At 42.8% G+C, this 23,358-nt stretch overlaps 1 protein-coding gene across 1 annotated transcript in view; it reads right to left on the bottom strand.

Moving 5' to 3' along the window:
• LOC131690121 (uncharacterized) overlaps nt 1-21,643 on the bottom strand; it is a 24,314-nt gene extending 2,671 nt beyond the window's left edge. The window contains exons 1-4 of the mRNA XM_058975662.1: nt 20,597-21,643; nt 346-597; nt 174-278; nt 1-117 (exon numbers count right to left, since the gene is read on the bottom strand). Of these exons, the coding sequence (XP_058831645.1) occupies nt 1-117; nt 174-278; nt 346-466 (343 nt within the window). The 5' untranslated portion in view covers nt 467-597; nt 20,597-21,643. The remainder of the gene's footprint in view (nt 118-173; nt 279-345; nt 598-20,596) is intronic.
• Between the last annotated feature and the right edge of the window lie 1,715 nt (nt 21,644-23,358).

Raw genomic sequence — 23,358 nt, 5'->3', positions numbered from 1 at the left:
GCATGACTACCTTTTCCCGGGAAGAGATCATCGCAATCTGCAGAATGCACAGCACACAGTACAATCCGAATGCTATACAGGCGAACGTGGACAGCAGCCCAGATACGAAAATGGCATCTGAAAACAAACGAAAACCTTATTTTGATTGAAACTACTCGAATACTCAAACTCACTGGATGGCCTGAAGTGGGACACTTCGGGTCCGCACTTTTCCCGGTAGCTATAGGTCAGCTGGCGGCACAGCTTCCACGGTCCGAAGTATCCTTGATCATCGAAGCCTAGCGAGAGAAAAAAAAATGGAATCATAAACCGTTCGGTGGTGAAACTGAACCCCACACAACTCACCGCCATAGCTCCGAAAACGACCCCACACCGGCAGACCGACGGCGGTGGCACTGAGCGCAAAGCACGCGAATCCCAGACAGGTCACAATGGCAGCGTACAAACTGGGCGCAATGGCTGCCATTGTACCTCCGCATTATTCCTCGCGATTGAGTGGTGAGTGCGGGCAGGATCACGAAGCGGATTCCCCGAACGAGGCAGGCTATGTGCTAGCCTTCGTGCCACGGTGGATGTCCCGTCCCTGAGTGGCCGGTGCTGTTGTGCAGGGTTGAGACAAAAAAATATAATGGTTGGTGAATATTAGGTCACATTTGATTAGACGATTGAACGTTTTTTTTTTTTGTTGGTGTAAACGATTGCATTGAAATTCCCTGATTGATCAAAGCAGGCGCCGCTTATGTAGAGACGTAATTTTTCAATCGCGATTCTTCCTGTAAAGCAATGAAATCAACTTTTCTCGTCAGTAGCAGTGTTTTTCAATTTCACAAGATTCCTGCGTGTGCCGGATGCGAAAAACTAAAATTTATCGTTGGAAGCAGTAATGCAGGACGTTGGTGAAATCCTTTTAGGTAATTTTTCTTTGCTAATAAATAATTTACTTAAATTATTACTTATATCATAGATTCAATATATGGAACTCGACAATATGTCTCTTCCTGACTACCGTTCAACTAAACTAGGACGTTTTTCTTTCACGAGGAACACTCAAGCACGTCAGGGCCTCATTACTTACCTCCATCGTTTCAATTCAAATGTCAAACTTGCATTCCAAGCACAACGGAAGCGAGCAAATCAAGATTTTAAGTTCCAGCGTTTTTCACAATTGTCGCTATACAGATTGGAATGAAAGGTAAAGCTGTTTTTATATTTTCGTGTTTCAATTAGTTAGGCCGGGTGCAGGTCGCTGGCAGAAGCGACCGACCGGGCTAAGAAGGGTGATTTAAAGGTTTCGTTACGTTCCGGATTCAACCAGTGACCTTTTGCATCCCATTTAAGCTCTACCACAGATAACAGACGTTTAGGCTCGATTTGAATCGTGTGTAAATGTCCGCTGCTGAAATTCCGAATAAATCAGACATCTGAAACATGTTTGGCAAACGTTTGCAGATGGCGCAGTGATCACTACAATGCAGTTAGAGTGCAGCTGTCAAACACGTGTAGCAAACAGTTGCGCAGATGGCAATAGTGAAACACGGATTTTCAACGTATATCAATTTGAAAGTTTACACAGGTTTTTGAAGAAATTTTGTTCTAGCCTAAACGTCTGTTATCTGTGGCTCTACATTACAGTGAGTTGTTTCTGGTGGCTCCTTATTGGTCTTCGACAGTTTTTTCAATTGAATTCAAGAATTGAGGCAGTGACCCACGGTAACAATGGTCTCATGAATGGGAGTTATCGGAATGGAAAATCCACTGCGGAGCACCACCTAGCAAATTTCGGCTCTAATTATCTCGCGTTAGACGCGATGGGGAGAACAAGACGATAGACTCTATTCTCACACGTCACGTAACCTAGTGACTAGAAGGAAATGTCCTTCTAATTACTAGTTGGCGTGACTAGGACGTGGGGAACAATATCTGCTAAGATGAAGGCGAATGTGAGACTGAAGAGCCCAAACCTTGAAGAATATGGCCAGGAAGAACTCAACTTTTAGCAGAGTTGAGAAGTACGGCACGCAGAAAATTCGGAAGCTGTCTATTCCAAACGATGGAACTGAATCAGTAGTAATAAGCGGTACTAAAATCGGTATCGGGAATAAGCCATGCACAAACATTTGAGTGGCATCCACATATTTCTGATGATTTTAATGTGCTGATACCACATTGAAATCTATGTTTCGGTCAAAAATGTTTTACCACCTGTGATGACTAAAACCGAAAAATAATCTGAAAATCTGTGTTAAATTTTCAAAAAATCGGTGAAAAACCACAATATTTCCAAAAATCCGTAGAAATCTCGACAAACATATGATTACGGCCTAAAAGCCAACTGTCATAATCCACTTTGAATGGAAATTCCGGACAAACCGTTACATGCCAATCACAGATGTTGGTAGTAAACGAAAGAGAAAAGTTTTCTCTTTCATAAACTGTTGTGAACTGTGTTCAGCTGGTAACGGTTTGTCCGGAATTTCCGGCCTCCTGGCAACCCTATACCATCATATGGAGTTTGACAGCGACCTACATATATGGGGCGTTATAGCTATAAAGCCCCAAACAAAGAATTATGTTCGGCACTATACACGACATTCAAGCGTTCCACACGACGTTTTGCACCTTGTGGGATGATTTAACACCGTATTATTCAGAAAAACTACGTTTAGTAACTAATTACAGCTTTTAATCAATCGATTCAAAGTTAATGTTTTGATTTCCATGGCAGTGATGCTGGCTGCACAGAGACGTCGTCCTTGACAGGGGGCTGGGAATTTCCATTAAAAGTGGATTTTGACAGTTGGCTTTTAGGCCGTAATCATATGTTTGTCGAGAAATCTGTGAAATTTTAATCAGAATACCAAAAAGCTATCATCTGTGAAGAAGAATCTGTGTCCGAAAATTGGGAAAAAAATCTGTGAATATGGTAACCCTGGCTCATCACAGCATGCGGTGCGTTTGATTGTCATATTTCGTTTGTTTACTTTTTGGTGCGGTTTAAATTCTTCGTTTCCTGAATTTCACATAATTGAAAATGAATTGAAAATTACGGGTTTTGACAAATGGCTAAGTGAAAAACGGGTCACTATGCGAAAATTGGCGAAGCGCTTTGGAATTCATTACGAGAGTGCAAAATCGATCACAAACAAGCATGGGAAACACTTTGCTTTGGATGAACCGCAAGGGAGTGACCGAAAACCTAAATCTTCCGAATCGAAACTGGACCAGAAAATGGTATCCCTAATTAGGAAAAATAAATCAATGTCCATCAATGTTATGTGGTGAATAAAACGGGAGCGAGCGTCGGAATGATCCAACGTATCAAGAACTGGAAAAGGAAAAATCGCTAAACAAAACAAGGAAATGTGCTGTATTCGCGAGTTTTGCGTTAACCGAATGCATGCATGGATGATGGACGATGAGACCTATGTGAAAGAGGACCCAAAAACCCTTTCAGTTCCACAACTTACTGCCGTCATAGGAATGGATGTAAGCGATGCGGCAGGTTGATTCAGGTATGGAAATTTGATCGAATAAAAGTGCTTGTATAGCAAGCAATCTGTTCGAGTGGTTTGAAGTGTATCATTTTTTACACTAGCGGAACTGTAAATGCGGAAATCTATCGATCTGAGTGTTTGTAGAAGAGTTTACTACCGATGATCGCATAGTTGTCCCGTTTTCTATGGGATTTCCTATCTTTATGGGACTGATATGCGATCATGGGCAGTTTACTGCTGTTATATGAAAACCGTAGTACCCTACCATGGTTGTGATAGGATTTAGCGTTAGCACTGTCAAAACAACTATGAGTTGGCTAACGCAAAAGAGTACAGATTTCGTTGAGAAAAACATCAATCCACCAAATTATCTCCAGCCTCGGTCGACCAAACATTACTGGGTGAGTGTGAAAAGAGTCTTCAAAAAGACCGGTAAAGCAGCTGGAAGTAAGCAGGCGTTCAAGTAATTCTAGCTGACCACCAAAAAAATTGATAAAATACTTGTTCGGTGGCTGATGAAGTGTTCAATAAAAAACTGAAAAATTCGCGACGAAATAATATTAATTTCATCTGCTAGCATGAACTTTTGGCGCACTTGGCGGAGTCTCGCCTAAATTTTGCGCCCCTTTGGTGTATACATTGGTTTTTATTTCCAGTTCGAATTTCGAACAATAATTAAGTGTGTATTTGAAAATGGTACTTACACTTATCCCGACTGTTTTATGACTTATCTTTGTTTTGTGAATAAAGCAACTCAAGATTTCAGCGTTCGATGATTCGTAAAATCAAGTGACACTAGGTGTCTGAAAGCGGCTAGATTTTGAAAGAACTGATACAGAAATATTGAGCCGGGGTAGATAGATATCTCGAAAGTTCGCCCAGAGAAGCTCAGAATTGTGATATCCTGTCTGAACCAAGCAAAAGACATTACTGACGACAAGTGATTCATGAAGGACTACCGCGTCTACATATCTGTTCACATAATTGAGATCGACGGTGTGGTCACCGATTGAGTTGATTATGCGTGTGGCGAAGGGGTTAGCGGTTTCAAGGACCTTTCTCTCTACTGAGTGAGAATTTTGAATTGCAACCTCACAGGGCGACAAAATTGTATGTCTCTTCAAATTTGTATCGGGTGGCCTGCGTAGCGAATTAAGACGGGACACTCGTTCGCGGTATAAGCATCTCAACAGGCAGACGCTCCTTTCGACAAGGTTTACACTGAATACGAGCAGATGGGCAAGCAATATGAAACGGTGTGGCAAGTGCGCAGAGAATAATCGACGATCCCCATAAGAGACATCTGTAACTGCCCGTAAAAACTATAGGCAGATGACATTCCTTGTAAAGGCTAATGGTTTTCTCTTGAGTGGTCGCCAAATATAACAGCACGAGGGAGCGCTGACACAAAGTCAAAGAAATAAGTTCCTGGTTTAAAAAAAAGATGAGTGGGTAATGCCTGAGACATAACCGCAATGAAGTACATTACACTTAATTTTTTCGCAAATATCAGAAATTTAGTGGTATATTTTACCACCTAAATTATTTGTAATTTTTATGACAAAATTGAAATTATTTCAAATACTTTGAATAAAGTATCTTTGTGCTATGTAAAAAATCCGTTTTTTGACAAAAAACAGCGGATTTAAGCTTATACACCTCGTAAACAACCAGTATTTGATTGAATCACTTAGGTGCAGGTGTGTGCATATTCCCACGCTGTTGACAATTCCATTGCGTCTACCGCTTATAGTACCGTCTGGACAATAGTCAACATGTTGCTCGTTTGGCAAGTGAGCATCGACTGATACAAAACGAGCACGCATGACCCGCATAAATAACTTTCCCGTATGGAATGAAACGTTGATAGGCTCTTTTTGACGACTCTACCTGAAATAGGCATTCATTCAGTTGATAAAGCAAATCAAGATTTAAGCCCTTCTACGATTAGCGCCCTTGGCGGGGGCCAACCGCACGCTACGGCTCTACAGTAAATGATCAAACGTTTGTATAAATAATATGAAAATCGATCATCTTATTGGGCCCAGTAAATCGACACTAAGGCTTGTTACAATTGAGGGTGTTTTTCACTTGCACAATCTAACAAAACACGAGATAATGTAGCAGCTCATGAACAACAAATGCGTCTGGTGAAAACCTAAAGAGGAGGTTCTTTCCGATTTGGTAAAAAATACATCGAAGTTTGAGAATTTTTTTGTGGAAAAATAAAATGACACAGGTACATGATGTTTTTAGCATGCTAAAATTCTAAATGGCGACTGAAAAAAGCTTTTTTTTCGAAACCATGTTTTTATCCGAATTTTAAGCACAAGTCTTGATATATTGATCCGATTGACTTAATTCAAAATGTACCTGAAAAGATGTAGGTTTACTTTAGTTACTGCTTAACAGTCGGGTTTCTTGTTGAAGCAGTTTCCTGCTGCGTGTCAAGACCTTTTTTGTTGGCGGTGAATCATCCGTTGCGTTGTCCATAGAAACTTGTGAGTCAATTCCTACTTTCTCCTGTGCTATCGCCCACGTTCATTTTGTCATCGGTGCTGTTTTCTTGTTGTTCACGATCGAATGCTCTTTAAATCGGTCTTTTTCGGCTGCTTTAAATCGGTCTTTTTCGGTATTTACTTCTTTACAGCTAGTACTAGATGAAGACAGTAGGTCTAATCGTGTTTTCGTTAGGGACCATTCATAAATTACGTAACGCAAAAATTGCCCAAAATTGACTCCCCCCTCCCCCTATGTAACAAATTGTCACAAATTTTTCCATCCCCCCCTCCCCTGTTACGTAACAAATTCCAAGAAAACATTTTTTTTCTTCGATGAAAACATGTTACGTAACGATCTAGTTAACACCCCCTCCCCCCTATGTCACAACTTGTCACAACTTGGCGTACCCCCTCCCCCCCCTAAAAGCGTTACGTAATTTATGAATGGTCCCTTATAGGTGTTGGTAGTAAGTTTTGAGACACAAACAAATCACATATTGGTCATTCATTTGATTGTGTTTTAGCAGGTATCGTCAAATTGTGAATAGCTCTCAGTCTAGTGAAAAATACCATACAAACAACATGGATCGGAACGGTCGTCAAAGACTTACGCGACGAAAAAGGGCTACGATTGAAAACTTGAAACATGGAACTGCAAGTCGCTTGGTGTCCCCGCGGGTTCGAACGAATCCTGCACGACGAACAGCAAACTCGCATCCTCAAAGTTTGATTGGCGGGCAGAAGGTGTGGAAAAGCGGCAATCGAGCGGCTACATTCCACCAGACCGCCGGCTGCTCAACAAACGGGCAGGCATCCGACTAGTGATCAAGTGGCAAGCGATCAGTGAAAGGGGATGTGGGGTGACGATCAAAGGCCTTTTCTTCAACTACAGCATCACCAACGTGCATTTCCCTCACGAAGCGAGACCCAAGGACGAGATGGATGCGTATTTTGACAGCAGCTCGTGGCGGGATGTTAAGCTAGTAATCGACGACATGAATGCCCAGATAGACCGGTAGGCAATGTATAAACTGCGTTGATCGAACCGGACAGTCTGCACACCGTTGAAAATGATAACGGCCAACAATGCGTGAACTTTGCAGTCTCCCAAGGAATGGTACTCCAAAGCACTTTCTTCCCCTGCAAATGTATCGATAAGGCTAACTGGAGATCGGCTGATCAACAAACTGAGAACCAAATCGACCACATTCTAATCAACGAAAAATTCTTCCCCAACATCACAATTACTCACATCTTTCACAATATGAATATAGTTTCGGACCACTACCTGGTAGCGGTCTGCAAGCGCGCAAAATTGCCGACAGACTAGAACACGGCCGCCGAGGCTCAACATCTAGTATCTACAAAACTCTTAAGACCCGTTGTCCTTGAGCAACACGCTCTTAGTGTTTTCGAACGGAAGGTGTTGCGAACGATCTACGGTGGAGTGAGAAGCTTTCGTACCCTACAAGGCTGACGACAAACAGTCATGGACTGAGTGAACTGGAGACAAGTTTTTGATGCAGCAAAGAACATCACGGCCTTAGGCTGATCGGTAAGGTAACAGTCAACCTTCTAATATTGCACAAAACTTAAGCTAAAAATCGCTCTGGGAACTAAAGCCACAGGAAATGAAGCTCAATCTTAATGACGTACCCTACATACGGTTACATAACGTCCGTAATTGTGTACTAATACCGGATAGAAGTAGGAAAACTTCATTGCGAAGAACAACATGTAACATGGTACGAATATGACAACGGTACAACCAAGATCTCTGTATATATAAGTGATGATAGACTCAGAATACGTCTACACGAACTAGCACTACTGCAATCGCAGTTATTTCAAATTTTGAAGGAGAATAGTTCTAACGTTTTAATACTGGGGTCCCGCTTCAAGATTTTTTGCTGAGATATTTTGCCAGTTTTTAAATGCGAATATCTTCCGTTGTACTGAACACTCATCGTAATATTTTTGCACTATCTGATCGGAAATGTGTGCACGTATTTTGTATTCGATTTCGTAAAATGTATGAAACCTCTGAATAAACCAACACGAGTTTTCAAATGAGCATTCAAAAACGCTGAGGAAAATGCGAAATTCGTAAGCCTATTTCAAGCAGAGCCGTCAAAAGGGAGCAACTAAGCGTTTAATAAACAAAAAGGGTATAGGCACGTATTCGTTTGATTCATTGTTGACTGTATTGTCCGGACGATGCAACAAGCGGTAGACGCTGTATATTGTCGGTAGTGGTGGCATTAACCCGCAAACAGTTAAACCATGTACTTATATTTCATGTGCAAACCTGTTCAGACGTTATAGTCATGATGTTGCTCGTTTGACATGCTAGCAACTAATTATTCAAACGAACATACGGCACCTCTGTTTGTAAACTCTTGGTATCGGATTGAGTCAGTTAGTTGTGAGTGTGAACAAATTCGACCCCATCGTATTTGCACACACTCGTTCGTGAATGGAAAGCTTAAAATCGTACAGAAGCGTATAGAGTGCTCGATAAACTTTGCGCACACAGCCAGGAAACGGGTAAAAGTTATACGGCAGTGCCCTGCTGTGCAATTTAAACCTTTGCAAACACGAACGAGTGTGAGAAATGAGATAAATTCTCATCGTGGACACAGGATGATTTGCAATGTCGGGCGTGGGTACGGTTGGTTTTCTGGAGTGAGTTTAACGCTGCAATGGCGTTGGCATAAATTAATTCAATTTTATACTTGTGTGTGTGTTGGGTTACGGGGAAATGCTCATGCCAATTCGACAATTCATAGGTAGCTCGGGTAATGAGCCTATTGACACGCTTCATATTTTTGATATACAACGGCAGCTGACAACATGCTTCTGTAGGTATTTCCAAAGCACGGGCGGACTGAATAGGATTAGCGCTAACTGATAGACGGGTGCTAGTTACGCGATTTAGGAGGGCGAGGAGCTTGAGTTATTTCAGAGCAGGACTGTCCAGTTTTGATTTGTTTTCAAAAAGTTCTGACAAAGACAAAGCACTGATTGGTTTTTATTGTTATCATCGATGACAGATATGCGACGAGGCGCCTTGTGTTTGTTTTCGTATGAGGTGGAAGCTGATCATCGTAGTTGATACGGAGAGTGACGAACCGTAAATAAGTTTTTTTTGGGCTCAGTTTCCCGCCACTAAGAAAAGATTTCAGAGCGCGCAGCAAGCTAAAACCTCCAAAAGTGCCGGCTAGTGGCTCAAGCACTAGCGAAATACACAGTGTTGGTTCGCCAATAGGAGTAAGCTAAGTGTAAAGGAGTGCTTTCGTTTCCCCGGCTAAACAAAAAGGAACCGAGACCAAGCTTTATAGCTTATTGAGAAGGATAACGAAGCAGGACGGACAAAGGTTCCCCCTGGGAAGTGCACTGTTATAACTGGTGATTCGTCGCCAACGTCGCTAGAGGCGTCCAACAAAGGAGCCAAGCTCACATCCCTAACCAAACGCGAAGGACCGCTGCCGGAGCGGCCAACGACATATCGGGAGAACTAGGCTATTGTAGTCCCAGCCGGTCGGACGAAAACGCCCATTTACCGCTACCAGGAGTAATAGCAAATCGACTTGTGCAGTAGAAGAGAGTAAGTGCAGAAACACAGTAAAATTTATTTTGCTTGTTTACTTTTCTTCTTTGTGTTACAAAAATGTGAAATTGAGTTGGAAGCCGCCCTGAAAAGTAGGGTCTGCCGAGCAAATCAGAACCCAAGTAGTAAGGAACAACTTGGGTGTATTCTACTTTTTGCGGTTGTAGCTCTGACATTATTCAACCGTCTTCTGATTTTAATTTGCATAGATCCACATTAAAGCATTTGTATATAACGAAATTAAGACATTCGACTCTAATGCAGATCAATGAAATCCATGCCAACATACGAAGAAATGTTATTTGTTACAGAGATATTTGAAGAAACTTTTCGCTTGTATTCTCAACTGTGTTCGTGTGGTGTAAATGCGACTGTCAAAGCCCAAAGTGACGTGAGACGACTAATCTCACCTCACTCTACGTGACTTTTCTCACCCAATTCTGTAGAGTCACTTCGGGTGACGTGAGACGCCTATTTAATTGCAATGGGGAATCTTACCTCACCCGAGCCGACTCCCAGAATCGGGTGAAAACAAGTCACGTAAAGTGGGGTGAGTTTAGCCACCTCGCGTCACACTCCGCGCAGAATAGGGCCGATTAATTATAAGCACATAGCCATAAGCTCACACAAGTAACCTAGGCCCTAGGGCAAGTGAAAAAACGCGATGGTTCTCTCACAATTTGCTCAATCTCTAATTAAATGAGCGATCATGAACATCGTCGAACCCTACAAATCCCCCTGATAACATTCTTCAAATATTTCTTCAAAAATCAGTGGATATAATTCTTCAGAATCTACTAAACATCCTCAGATCCAGTTTTATTCTTGGGCATCCTATCTATAAGCTGGAGTTAGGGTAATATTCATAGCATAAATGGCATGGTCATGACCCGTCATCTGATTGACTGGTTGCATGTTTTCTCGTGACATGTATAATTTGCGCATTCTTACAATATGTGACACAAGTGCGTGTACTATGACACGATACTTTTTACTCGGTGATATGTCACAAAATTTGCACATGTCTCAAAACAAAGCTGGTTTGTCAAGCGGGTGTACATTTACTGAACTGTGACATGTAGGTCTCTCGTTCACTTTGTCCCTTGTTATCCCTCACTTTACTCTTCGTTTGTAATGGGTTCAAATTTATTCACGTTGCATTTTTAAGGAATTGGAGGGTATTTTTTCTGGTACCTTTTAAACCAAGATGAAAAGAAATTTTTGAAAGCCATATATGCAAATTTTACTCTGACGAAGTTCTGTAGTTTCTGTAATTTATCGTAATTAATTCGCCACAAGTCAAAACAAAAATTCAACTCACCGAGACGTGTGAGAAAAAAAAAACTCCAAAAATATTTACCTAACAAGTGTTTTCGTGCAACGTCCAGCAGCTATTTCATAGCTTACATATGCACACCAGAAAAAAAAAACTTTCCTTCCAGCACACTTCCGCACAGTAATTTACGACTGACAGCCCTTCGAAGGGTGGTGCATAATTTTCTTGCACAAGACAAACTTTCGTTTTTAGCACATTTATTATCACCCTCACCTTACAGTTCAACCGCACTGGCAACGCCCGGTTCAGCTCAATCCATCACATCACCCCATCTTTGGCACGCTTATATTTATCGGATCCAAGCAATCTTTGTAGGTTTTCTGTCACACTCGTGTTTGTCAGTTGCGTAAACAGTGACCGTACTGGTGTTCTGTTAAAAAAAAACAACAAACTCCAGTTCTAGATGGAACCGGCGAAGGGCCCACCCAAAACAAAAAAAAACAATTTACGGTCCGTTCTGCAGTATTCACTTTTGGGTTTGTCAACATACTTGCTTGCAGCTCCATATAGAAAGGCATATTCTGATGCAAATGGATGAGTTAAGAACGATTGCACACCCGAAAAAAATACGTTGTAAGTAGTAGGTAACATGGAAACGATCTCGCTAGCATCAAGCACCCCGCATATTCGAAAGCTACCCATCAAAGTAGGTGTGTGGAGCTGAGAAAAACGTTGCATCAGACAGGATCCGACGGGTGACATGTGGTTACGCGAAGTAAACAACCGCAGCTTGCTGGGCGTGACTGAAAACCGCGTGGTTGTTGACGAATGATGTATAGGTACGTGTACTGGGTCCATGCTGGAAGACCTTAAAAGATGAATATTTATACAAACAGACTCACCAAATATTAACAGCTACTGGAGAAATGCGTATGAACTAACGGAAAACATTATTAATTTATATTTCAGGAACGTTCCTAACAGTTGACTATGGGACTGCCTCGTCAAAGTCATTCAATGGATGGCGCGAAAAATGAAATAAACAGAACCTCTCCCGAGAGTACGAGAGTGCAACGTGCAGCATAGTAAGTCCATTCCGCTGCTGCTATATGTATGTACTCTATTTACTAGTTTGATCGGGGCAACATAACTATACACAGAGAGGTAGGTGCAGAAACAAAAACAAGCCCATAACCGTACAAATAATAGAATAATGTTCTACCCCCGTGAACGATTTGATTAGTTGACAATGACGTTTTGATTGTTTTATTGTTGCTCGCAAAGTTCATTGCATTGAACTTCGGTACATGAGTGATGCGCACTGGAAGCACGTGTCCAATTAACCAGCATAGCGTGCGGGTTCTGATTGGTGCTTAGCAACGTACATAGGTACATACAATGCATATGGGGACTGAAATGGGAGCTTCTAGATTGAATGTTTGGTGTTGTTTTCGTTTTCACGTGGTTCTACCGTTGTAGTGGATAACGGAAATGCTATTTATTAGAATCCAGGCAGGCCATGGAACTCACACGAAAACTTGTCGAAATTGCTTTCCCTTTTCACCCATCTCTCAATAGCTGACGAATGTGTTCAAACAAGAAGCCCATATCCGATTGAAAACAAATGGTAAACATTGTAGAAAGATGTGAAAATAGTGGAAACGTGCTGCCACAAAACATACGGAGAGACGGACGCTGGATGATGCCTATGTAATTTATACACACCAACAAAACAACAGCAGCAGCCGAGAGCACCAAGCGAACAATCTGCTGAGCGCTGGACCAGACCGGTCGGAAGTAACCGGTCTAGCAGACGGTGGAGGTAGCTGCAGCAGCATGGAGTGCGAGAAAGAAGAGGAATTACGGTATTAAATACCTAGCTTATTGCTGGAAAAATAAAAAAAAATGAAAACTATTGCATATTGCCTGGCGCTCCCGCCGCGGGGGATTTTGCCAGCCGGGCCGGGGAGGATGACGGGGAAGGCAGCAGATGAATGCAGTGCAAGTTTAGCAACTATTACCTAGCGAATGCAATAAAACTGTAGCAACAGATGCGCCGATGTCATCAACAACAACAACAAGCGAGAGGAAGTGGACTGATGCAATATACGCCGAGCGTCGCGGAACGGTTGTGGCGAGAGCAAAAACGGCGTACGTGAACAGGGGTGCCTGGTGATTTTTTTCAAATATCTTTAGAAGGTTTGAAAAAATGAAACATTGATGGTAATTTATAGTTTTTTTGTTGTATTTCTACGGCATATTTATTTTATTTTCAAGGTTCTGTTATAATGCAATTATGGTGGTACACACGGTGGTCCTCATATGAGACAAGGGGCTGGCTTAGCTGCTCGGAAAAAAAACCCTGTTATTAATAAGAAATATGAATTGGACCATACAACGAAGCTCACGCATGGACTAAAGTGCGATCACGAGATTATTGCGACACATTCAACAGGGCATAACTTTTTTACCATTGGGTAAAAATCAACCAAATTTTGCACACTTTCTCTTTGATGTGTATTGTTTACATGCTGTCAAACTCGAAGTCGTGTTTTTCGATTCAACGAAAATGGAGGTGAACCAACGCGAGTCGAGAGAACAAATTCTTTCCAAGCACCTGGAATTTCCTGACCTGTCGCACCGGCAGTTGGGAAAAATGTTGAACATTCACCATTCAACCGTCTCCAGAGTGTTGAAGCGGTTCCAGGAGCGGTTGACGTTGGACCACGGCAAAGGAGCTGGAAGAAAACCGGGACCGGAGAACAAAAAGACGGAGGGAAAGGTGAAGCGGATGATTAAAGCAAATTCCAACGTCTCAAGCCGTGATTTGGCTAAAAAGATCGGCATGTCGCAAAGCTACGTCCAGAATGCAAAGAAGAGAGCTGGACTACATACATACAAGGTACAGAACTTCCCAAACCGCGATGAGCGGCAACAATCGACGGCCAAAACTCGGGCACGGAAGCTCTACGAGAAGATGCTGACAAAATATGGCTGCTGTGTGATGGGCGACGAAACGTATATAAAAGCCGATTTTAAGCAAATTCCGGGGTTGGAGTTTTTCACCGGCAAGAGCAAGTTCTATGTGGACGACAAATTTAGGAAGAAGAAAATGTCGAAGTTCGCCTCCAAATATCTCATTTGGCTGGCCATCTGCTCTTGCGGACTGAGGAGTGAGCCTTTCGTGACAAAGGGCACAGTAAATGATGCAGATCTATAAATCTGAGTGCCTCAAGAAGCGCCTTTTGCCGCCTTTTGCCTTTGCCGTTCTTGCAGCAGCACGACGAAGCTCCGCTATTTTGGCCAGATTTGGCATCAAGCCACTATTCTAAAAGTGTCCTGGAGTGGTATGAGGCCAATTCTGTCCATTTTGTTCCAGAGGACATGAATCCGCCAAACTGTCCGGAGCTGTGCCCGGTGGAGCAGTACTGGGCAATGATGAAGCTGGAACTTCGGAAGAGCAAGAAGACAGTCAAAGACAAGAATGACATGTTAAGAAAATGAAAAAAATTGAGAAACTGGTACCGGATGACACTGTAGAGACTTTGATGCAAATCAAGCGAAAATGCGTTCAATTTTACACTCAAGGCTTCATCGATAAACTTTTCTTTTGATTTTTGAAGTAAATATATGTATAAAACTACCCTAAAATTTTGGTTTGATTTTAAACATTATAAAAAATTTGGCATGACATTTTCGGTGTCGCAATAATTTCGTGTTCGCCCTTTACAATTGGAAATATGGAACATTGAACTGGAGGTGGCTTGACTTCCAGAGGAATCGTCTGAATACCGCATGCTTCGTGGCCTAGCAAAGCCGGTGACAAACATCCATGAACCGAGGGAACTGGAAACGTCTTCTTGATGCAGCAAAGAATATCACGGAATTAGACTGACGTTGCTTGTGTCGTGATGGTATTTTCACGGCATTTTATAGAACTAACGCTTGCATGAAGAAAGGCACCGGTTTCTCGTGCGAATGTACTGCCACCTGGTGGTGGCACGCACTAGTTCGTTTATGGTAGTGAATCAACTACGTGCGATGGTTTGTAATTCAGGAATCCCTAGCGATTGGCTCAAATGGCACGTTCCCTATGTTGATCGGAGATTTGTTCCTTGTCATGATTTGTCTTTTCATCATTGGGTAAGTGGTACGGTTATGGATAAGGAAAATAGCAACACAGAGAACATAGACAATACGAAAGTATTCTTCACTCCCAAGGGAATAAGACACTATGCGATGAGCGTACATGTTAACCACCCTGCAGGCGGAGGCCGACTGTCAGTGCAAAAACAAGATCCATTTACCGCAAATTTCCTGTTGAAGTGGCGATGGTACGCCACACGTAATCGCAAAGATTTCTGCTTGGAATATGGCACAGTATCTACCAAGCGAATGAGAATGGCTTAATCTCATTTCACGAAAATAGACACCAGCACCTGCTGGGCCCTCCAACAAAGAACCGTCAGCATAACAAACTACCTATTGTTATACTAGCTCCCGTATGCTAGTATCGGTCTAACAATTGTGTGGATCCACTGAATGTGCTTGGGTTTGAGTCCCCAAGGTTTTCCGAAAGGCCGCTTACATTGGCTGAAGGCCATGCAAACTTGATTGATTCTGAAATCGATGTAAGCTGTCCAATTCAGTTTTGAGCCGAGAATTACCCCGACGTACCTAACTTGAACTGTGACAATAATTTCAGAGTCAATTATGTTGGACTATCAGTTAATCCTTCGTTGCATGAATAGCATCATTGATGTTTTATTTGGGCTAACTGATAGTCCAACATAAAGACATCATCGCTCAACAACACATAAGACCTGTTGCATCCATATGTCGGAAACCCAAGCTCCATTTGGATTTTTAGGATCATTTGAATGTTTGCCTCTTGGGACTCGCGATTGGATTCTAAGGGACCTTTGAATTGGTGCCATCTTTGAACTCTTGAAATCTTTAAGCTTTTGGGAACTTTTCGGACCTTTTGACGTCAGAGGCTTTCGATCTCTTAGAATCCTTATACTTGTGGAACATTTGTGCACCTGAATTATACCGTTGAACTCTTGCGATCTATAAACTCTTGGCACATTTCTACTCATCGGACCTTTGCAGTCTTAAATCTTTGGACTCTGGACTCTTGGGATTCCTGCATTTTTGAGATTTTTGGACCCTTGGGATCTCTGGACTCTTAGGACCTTCGGACCCTTGAGACTTTTGGACTCCCAAAACCTTTGGACTCTTAGAACTGCTGGATTTTGAGCTCTTGGGAACTTTAGACTATGGGAACCTGAACTCTTGGGACCTTTGGGCTCTTGAAATTCGGGACTCTTGGGGTCTTCGGAACTTTTGGGACCTTTGGAATTCTTAGAACCTTTGTGACCTTTGGTGCTTTGGAGATCTTTGGAAATTCTGGGATGTTTGGGACCACGGGGGGGCTTTGTAACTTTTGGGAGCTTTGGACATTTGGAATCAATGGGATCCATGTGATTAAAGGGGGTCTTTGGATCTCTTGGGATGTTTGGAAGTTTTTGGACCTATGGAACTCTTGGGACCTTTATGACTTTTGGGACCTTTAGAAACCCTGAGACCAAAGGGTCTTTGGAACTTTTAGGATCTTTGCTGCTCTTGGAACTTTTGCGTATACAGAATATTTTGGCACTCTTGGGACCTCCATGACTTTTGGAAGCTTTGCAAATTTTGGGACATCTAGAACATTTGAGAGCTTTGGGATAGTTGGGATCTTCAAAATTCTTGAGCCCTTTGCAACTTTTGGGAACCTAGGAATTTTTGTGGACTTTCGTGACTGTTGAGACTTGCGGAACTCTTGGGACCATCGGATTTTTTGGGACATTTAAAATATTTGGAACTTTCGAGACTCTTGGACCTCCACATTTGAAACCTTTAGGGAGCTTTGGATTTTAGGAACTCTTGGGATCCTTGTGACTTTCAAACCTTTCGGTCTCGTGAAACCTACGGAACTTTTGGAGCCTTTGGAACTCTTGGGACATTTGCAAGTTCAGGGCCATTGGATCTCTCGTGACCTCTGGTACTTTTAGGACCCTTGAAACCTTCATGACTTTCAGATCCTTTGATAACTTTGGAACTACCGGATCATTTAGGACTCTTGGAACCCTCATTACGTTTGGGACCTTCAGAAACCTTGGGATTTTTGGGAGAACCGGGGCCCTTTGGCCTTTTGAGAGCTTTGGATTTTTGAAAAACTCGGGATCCTTAGGACTAAAGGAACTTTGGGTCTCTTGGGACCTTGGGAACCTTTTGGACCTTTGGAACTCTTGGGGCGTTTGGAGCTTTTGGGACATTTGAAACCTTTATGACTTTTGGAACTTTTGGTACCTTTGGGACTACTGGGTCCTTTTGAACTCTTGGGACCTTCATTACATTTAGAACCTTTGGAACACTTGAACACTTGAAGTTTTATCTTTGGAACTCTTGGAACATTCAGGACACTTGGAACTTAACTTTTGGGATCTTTAGAAGCCTTGGGACCTGTGGGATCAGTGGTGCCTTTGGAACTCTTGGGAATTTTGGACTTTGGAACTCTTGGGATCATTGTGACTATAGGATCTTTGGGTCTCTTAAGACTTACGAAACCTTCGGGACCTTTAGGAGTCTTGTGACCTTGGGGACCAAAGAGACCTTTGGAATTCCTGGGATATTTGAAGCTCTTGAGGCCCTTGAAAGCCTTATAATCTTGGGGACTTTTAGTACCTTCGGGACAACTGGGTCCTTTAGAACTCTTGGGAGCTTTGGACCTTTGGATTCTTATACTTGTAGAGCCCTTTGGTCTCTTGGGAGCTTTTGAGACCTTTGGAACTTTTAAGACCTTTGGAACTCTTGGGGTGTTTGGAACTTTTGGGATATTTGGAACCCTTATGACTTTTGGAACTCTTGGTACCTTTGGGACTACTGGGTCCTTTTGAACTCTTGGGACCTTCATTACATTGGAACATTACATTCATTACATGGAACCTTTGGAAAACTTGAGACCAGAAGTTTTATCTTTGGAACTCTTGGAACATTCAAGACACTTGGAACTTTAACTTTTGGGATCTTTAGAAGCCTTGGGACCTGTAGGACCAGTGGTGCCTTTGGAACTCTTGGGAACTTTGGACCTTTGGAACTCTTGGGATCATTGCGACTACAGGATCTTTGGGACCCTTGGGACTTACGAAACCTTTGGGACCTTTAGAACTCTTGGGACCTTGGAGACCAAAGAGACCTTTGGAACTCTTGGGATATTTGAAGCTTTTGAGAACCTTGAAACCCTTATGATCTTGGGGACTTTTGGTACCTTCGGGACAACTGGGTCCTTTAGAACTCTTGGGAGCTTTGGACCTTTGGATTCTTGTACCTATAGAGCCCTTTGGTCTCTTGGAAACTTTTGAGACCTTTGGAACCCTTGGGATCCTTGAAACCATTAAATTTACTCAACAAGCCATTGGCGACAAGGTTCGAAAGAAGTGGTGACGGCACTCCACCCTGAGGACATCCGCAGACACTCAGTTTCCTTATTTCTACTTGTCTTAACGATTAACACAGATGTCGGTTGCTAAGCATTGCGTGTATCCAGTTCGCGATGTATGAAGGCACTATAACTGCAAATTTAACAGCTCTATTAGTTCGTTTACGGCAGGGAAGCAACTACGTTCGATGGTTTGTAATTACCGCCGACTTCTCCCTGGAGCGAAGAAGTCCTTAATCATAGCGCACTTTGTATATACAAGATCTTGGACCTCTTGAAGAAAGGTTTGAGCATCAAACGCAAGCCAGATTCCTTCCGTTGGATAGTTTTGCATGACTGAAAGATGCCGGAAACGCTAAAGCGGCAAACTGGCGCTTCCACTCCTTGGACCGGAATGAGATGCGACCGGCCAGACGTTCAAAAAGTATTTGACCAACATGGATATTGTCATGAGGAAGCGTAAGTCGAGGCCATAAGAGCAAGCTACCACATAAAATCAGCGGCTGAAGGTGCGAGACGTATCTGTCGCTCGACGGCAATGACTGGTTGTTTTACGTTTCCTAGGAACCGGCTATTTCACATCCTCCAGAAAGGAGATGACCAGTGACGCAAACTGCAGATGGAAGACGGAACGTGGCGCAGTACATTTTTTTCTCTCTAAGAGAATTGCTCTCTGGACTCCCTAGAAATGGGTGGTATGTTTCTTTTCGCTCGGGTGCTTTCAATTCAATCGAAGATTGCGTCGAAAACGGAACGCACTCCTCGAGCGTGTTGTACGGTTTTACGAAACGCATAGTCATCGTTGAAAAAAGTTTACGGTAGACAGCTTTCGAGACGAAAACATGCCCGTGAGAGCTGTTTACCGGATCCTGGCTTCCTTGAGCGTGGAGCGGAAGGCCGGTACCGGCCGTCCGGCGAAGATAATGACGAAGAAGGAAGCGTTGAAAAAGCTGTTCGACAACAAGGACGGATTCACCTAACCCTACTGATAGAGAACATCATCTGTCAAAAGACTCGTTCCCCCGAGTTCGCGGACGAGCAGATAGCGATGGTGACATCGCAGAGCCGGTGGATGACGAAGAACTACCGCGGGAAGTCGTTCGTGCTGAACGACGAAAGTTACTTTCCGCTCTCGAGGACCCACATTCCAGGAAATGACAGCTACTAGTCCAGCGACAAGTCGGCCACATCCCCCGAAACAAAATATAAGTTTAAGCATACATTTGAAAAAAAAAAAAGTTATGCCGTGCATCGCCATATCCGACAGAGGGATTTCAAGGCCGTGGTTTAAGCCGAGCGGCCTGGCCATCAATCAACAAGTGTGCCAGGAGGAGTGTCTTGAGAAAATTCTTCTGCCGTTCTTAAAGGAGCATCATGCGGATGGGAAGTACGTCTTCTAGCCGGACTTTCCATTACGCCAAGAAGACGGTGGGCAGAAAAAGATACGTGCCGGCCAAGGACACGAAGCAGTTGACCATCAGGATCCGGAAGATTGACGTCTGTGCCGTCCAGCGCTTTTGTGAGAGCATCGCGACTAATTTGGGTGCTACCGCTGACCAGGACCCCTTCTCCAATATTCATCGACGTTTTGTTTTCTTGGATTAGAATTCTTGTCGGCAATGCCAATCGATTAATCACTCTAGTGCGTGAACAGATACTCTTACGAGCGCTCTGCGCGCTCATCTCCACCGAATAAAAAACAGATGTCCATTGATCAGATTTGCGATCAGCGGAGCGAAGTGGAATAAAAAGAAACACTCCCTAAATCCAAGTTCATCTTCTTCGATTACAAGAGCTTATTTTATTTCTAGTTAGTTACTTTTTCCTCGAGCGCTTTGTTTGTGATGCGAACACGTCACAACCAGCACGAGACGGTATAGCCAAATTGATCTCTCTCTCCCTTCCTCTTATATTTTTCGGTCGCCGCTAAATAGGTGAAGAAGGTGGACCTAGCGACCTCAGCATGTCCAGTCAACAGCATTAATCTGGGGGAATCGCCCCTTGGTTCCCTGCCCTATATAATAAAAATATAGGTAGGTGAAAGAGCGAACGAATGAAGGTTGTAAATATAGAACAAACTAATTAACGTGCCCGAAGTTAGAAGGGCGAAACATAAAAAAAATTCCTCCGGCGATGTTGCCCGTCCGATATGGTAACCTAGTTAATTTGCCGTGCACCGCAAATTCGTGCTGCACTCTAGCTCTTAATAAGTACGTAAATAAATATACTCACTCGACTGGATGCAATTAGCACTTCTCCGCAGTAATATAGATTCTTTTCTGCTCTAGGCAATTAATTCCGTTTTTCAGATGATCTCGACAGATTTGTACCCGATTGGTTGCCAACTAATCGATTACATTTGCACGCCCCAGTCATGCAGTTGAGGTATGCGCGAGGTGACGTGACGTGACGATTGTCAGATTTTCTCTCGTTCAATTACTGGCCGATTATGGTATGATTCCAAAATTAGACACTATCGGCGTTTAATTTTTCTGCATTTTCGCGTAGGTAACCTACCTACCTATAGCAACACTCAAAATCAATTATGACAGCCTGCTTGTTGTCGTCGGTCACGCACGCAAGAACAGCAAACGACCATCGGGGAACGGTGCGGCGGCGTCGTCGTCGTCGCGTTCCCAAATAGGTTACTGCGTTCGTTTTGATTGCCTTGTCGTCGCACGCCCTAATTTGATTTTCTGCTTTCTATTCATGTTCCTTCGCGACGATTTGAATATGCTATAGCAACCTGAATGGTTTGACTGGGCGAAAACAAAATACACACTCTGTTTACTCTAACCGCACACTGCAAATTCTGATAGAGGCAACATTTTTCCTCCAACTAATAAAACAAAGCTTTTTGTCACACACAAAAAAACAGAACACCACAGGTACTTGTTTACTCCACCGCGTAACTATAGCACTAGCCCCCAACCCTCTCGTTTCACGTTGACTCTAGCCGAAGTCACACATTCACTCGTCCGTCCGCAGGGTCCAGCTTGATGATATTATGTAAATTGTCGTTCACGTTACGCCCCAAACGCATCGAAAGGTGATCTTCGAGGTTTTTGCGCGCGCCGCGTGACTGATTTGACCACAGACGTGACGGAGACGTCACGGGAGAGCGAATTTACCGCGCGCGTAGTCCGTCGGTGGGGGGTGGGGATCAAATCCGCACTCTAACCGGGCCACTGTTAGTACAAATACGCATTAGACTGACGACGGGGCACTACCTAGTCGCGGTGTTCCTCTACCGACCGAGTGAGAAAAGCAACTAAACTGAATCATTCATAATAACATCGCAGCTTGCTCCGAACTGGTATTTCGACTTGGTTGGTGAGAGCTCCACTATCACTACCGCTATTCGGTTCGCGCTTGCATCGTAGCAGGCGTGTGGACGCGTCTTCGTCGGCGTGGTGCTGGGGCCTGGCTGGCGTGCATGCTCTGTGACTGTAGCGAGCCTGTGTGGGTAATTGAGATGTTTTTTTTGCTCTAGTACAGGCATGGGTTGCCATTCAGAAAGACTGAAAGAGTGTATTTTTCCTGTTGGAATTTCATTTTAACACAGCCATGTTGCAATTCGCTCTTGGTATGCTGAGTAAAGAACTCGACAGACGAGGGCGCAACGTTTTGGAAGTGTGTTGTATTCCTATTTGAAAATTTGTCACTAATTTTAATTTTTTCATAAAGACTATATTTCGAAGTAGAAGATTAATATGAATTCTCACATTTCGAAACCAATGGAATTAGATAAATCTAGTTCAAAGTGTTGCTAATAAGATAGTAAAAATAAATCTCTACTAGCGTTCTTGTTCGCTTACTGTTGTGATCCGTGTTCATGCGAGTAACGCTTCCGGAATTTCTTTTTAAAGGAAATTATAAAGCTTGCTTTTAATGCATTTTCCTAAGACTTTGCGCAGTGTGTTTCTTTTGGAAATAAAATGCGATTTGAGTGCTGGCATTTATACATTCTGATAAATGGAATCTGTCCCAAAAGTTACCAAACCCCAGTCAAAAAGGGCAAGTTGCTGGCTAACGGGGGCTATTTGCCAACTCGGATGCGCAAATTGCCCTTCAATTTGCCAGCAAATTGCTGGCAATTAGGGGGCTATTTCAAATGCAACATTTGGGCGATTTGCCGCCATCATTTTTTTTGCCGCCCAACCCGCCCTTAAATCGCCCACGGAACGCGCCACTTAATCGCCCTTAATTGCCTAATATGAAAATTAAAAATAATACTTATTTTCGGATTCATTATCTACTCACATCTACTTACCAGTATAATGGGTAATCACCACCAAATTATAGGTAGAATCAATGGTGAAATTAGTATTGCACTCCAAAACTTACCACAATCTGACTTTCATTAGGACTTTAGGTTAGAGATCTTGTTCCACTATACTTACACACGATTCCACAATTTCCCACATTTTTTGGCTAAATGAAGTGCACTAGACAAACAAACTACAAGGAAGAACACACCAATTGTTCAAAAAACAATTTCAAGCTTAAGCCAAACATGAACCGCCATGTTTGAAAAACGCGAAAAACAACCAAGTCCATTTCAGCCGCTAGAAAATTTGTCTAAGTATTGAAATTGCGTTTAAATCGCATTCGCAAATTGCATTTGTTCCGAGGGGCAATTAGCACAGGCGAAATGTAGTCAAACGTCAAACTTTTTAAATCGCCTGACCATGTTCGTCCGCATTTTTTTTGACAGGGACATATACCCCAAAAACTCAGTTTTTGTCTTTCAATCATCTTTCTTTTAATACACAGGAAATTCAATCAAAGGTTGTAATAAAATTCGTCATTTGTTACAATTGATTAAGTTTATTCAAACAGAAAGTTTTGAATTTAAGCGAATTGTATTTTACCACACCGGACTAAATCAGGAAGAAGGGTAATTCTAGATTACAATAGCCATCCCCTGGAATAAAAATAAATATTATCAAGAAGAATTATTTGCATAATAGCTTTTTATTTTTTGGTTGCCT

Source organism: Topomyia yanbarensis, chromosome 1 (assembly GCF_030247195.1).
Source record: "Topomyia yanbarensis strain Yona2022 chromosome 1, ASM3024719v1, whole genome shotgun sequence".
NCBI classification, from domain to species: Eukaryota; Metazoa; Arthropoda; class Insecta; order Diptera; family Culicidae; genus Topomyia; species Topomyia yanbarensis.
This window is presented reverse-complemented; position numbering and strand designations above follow the sequence as displayed.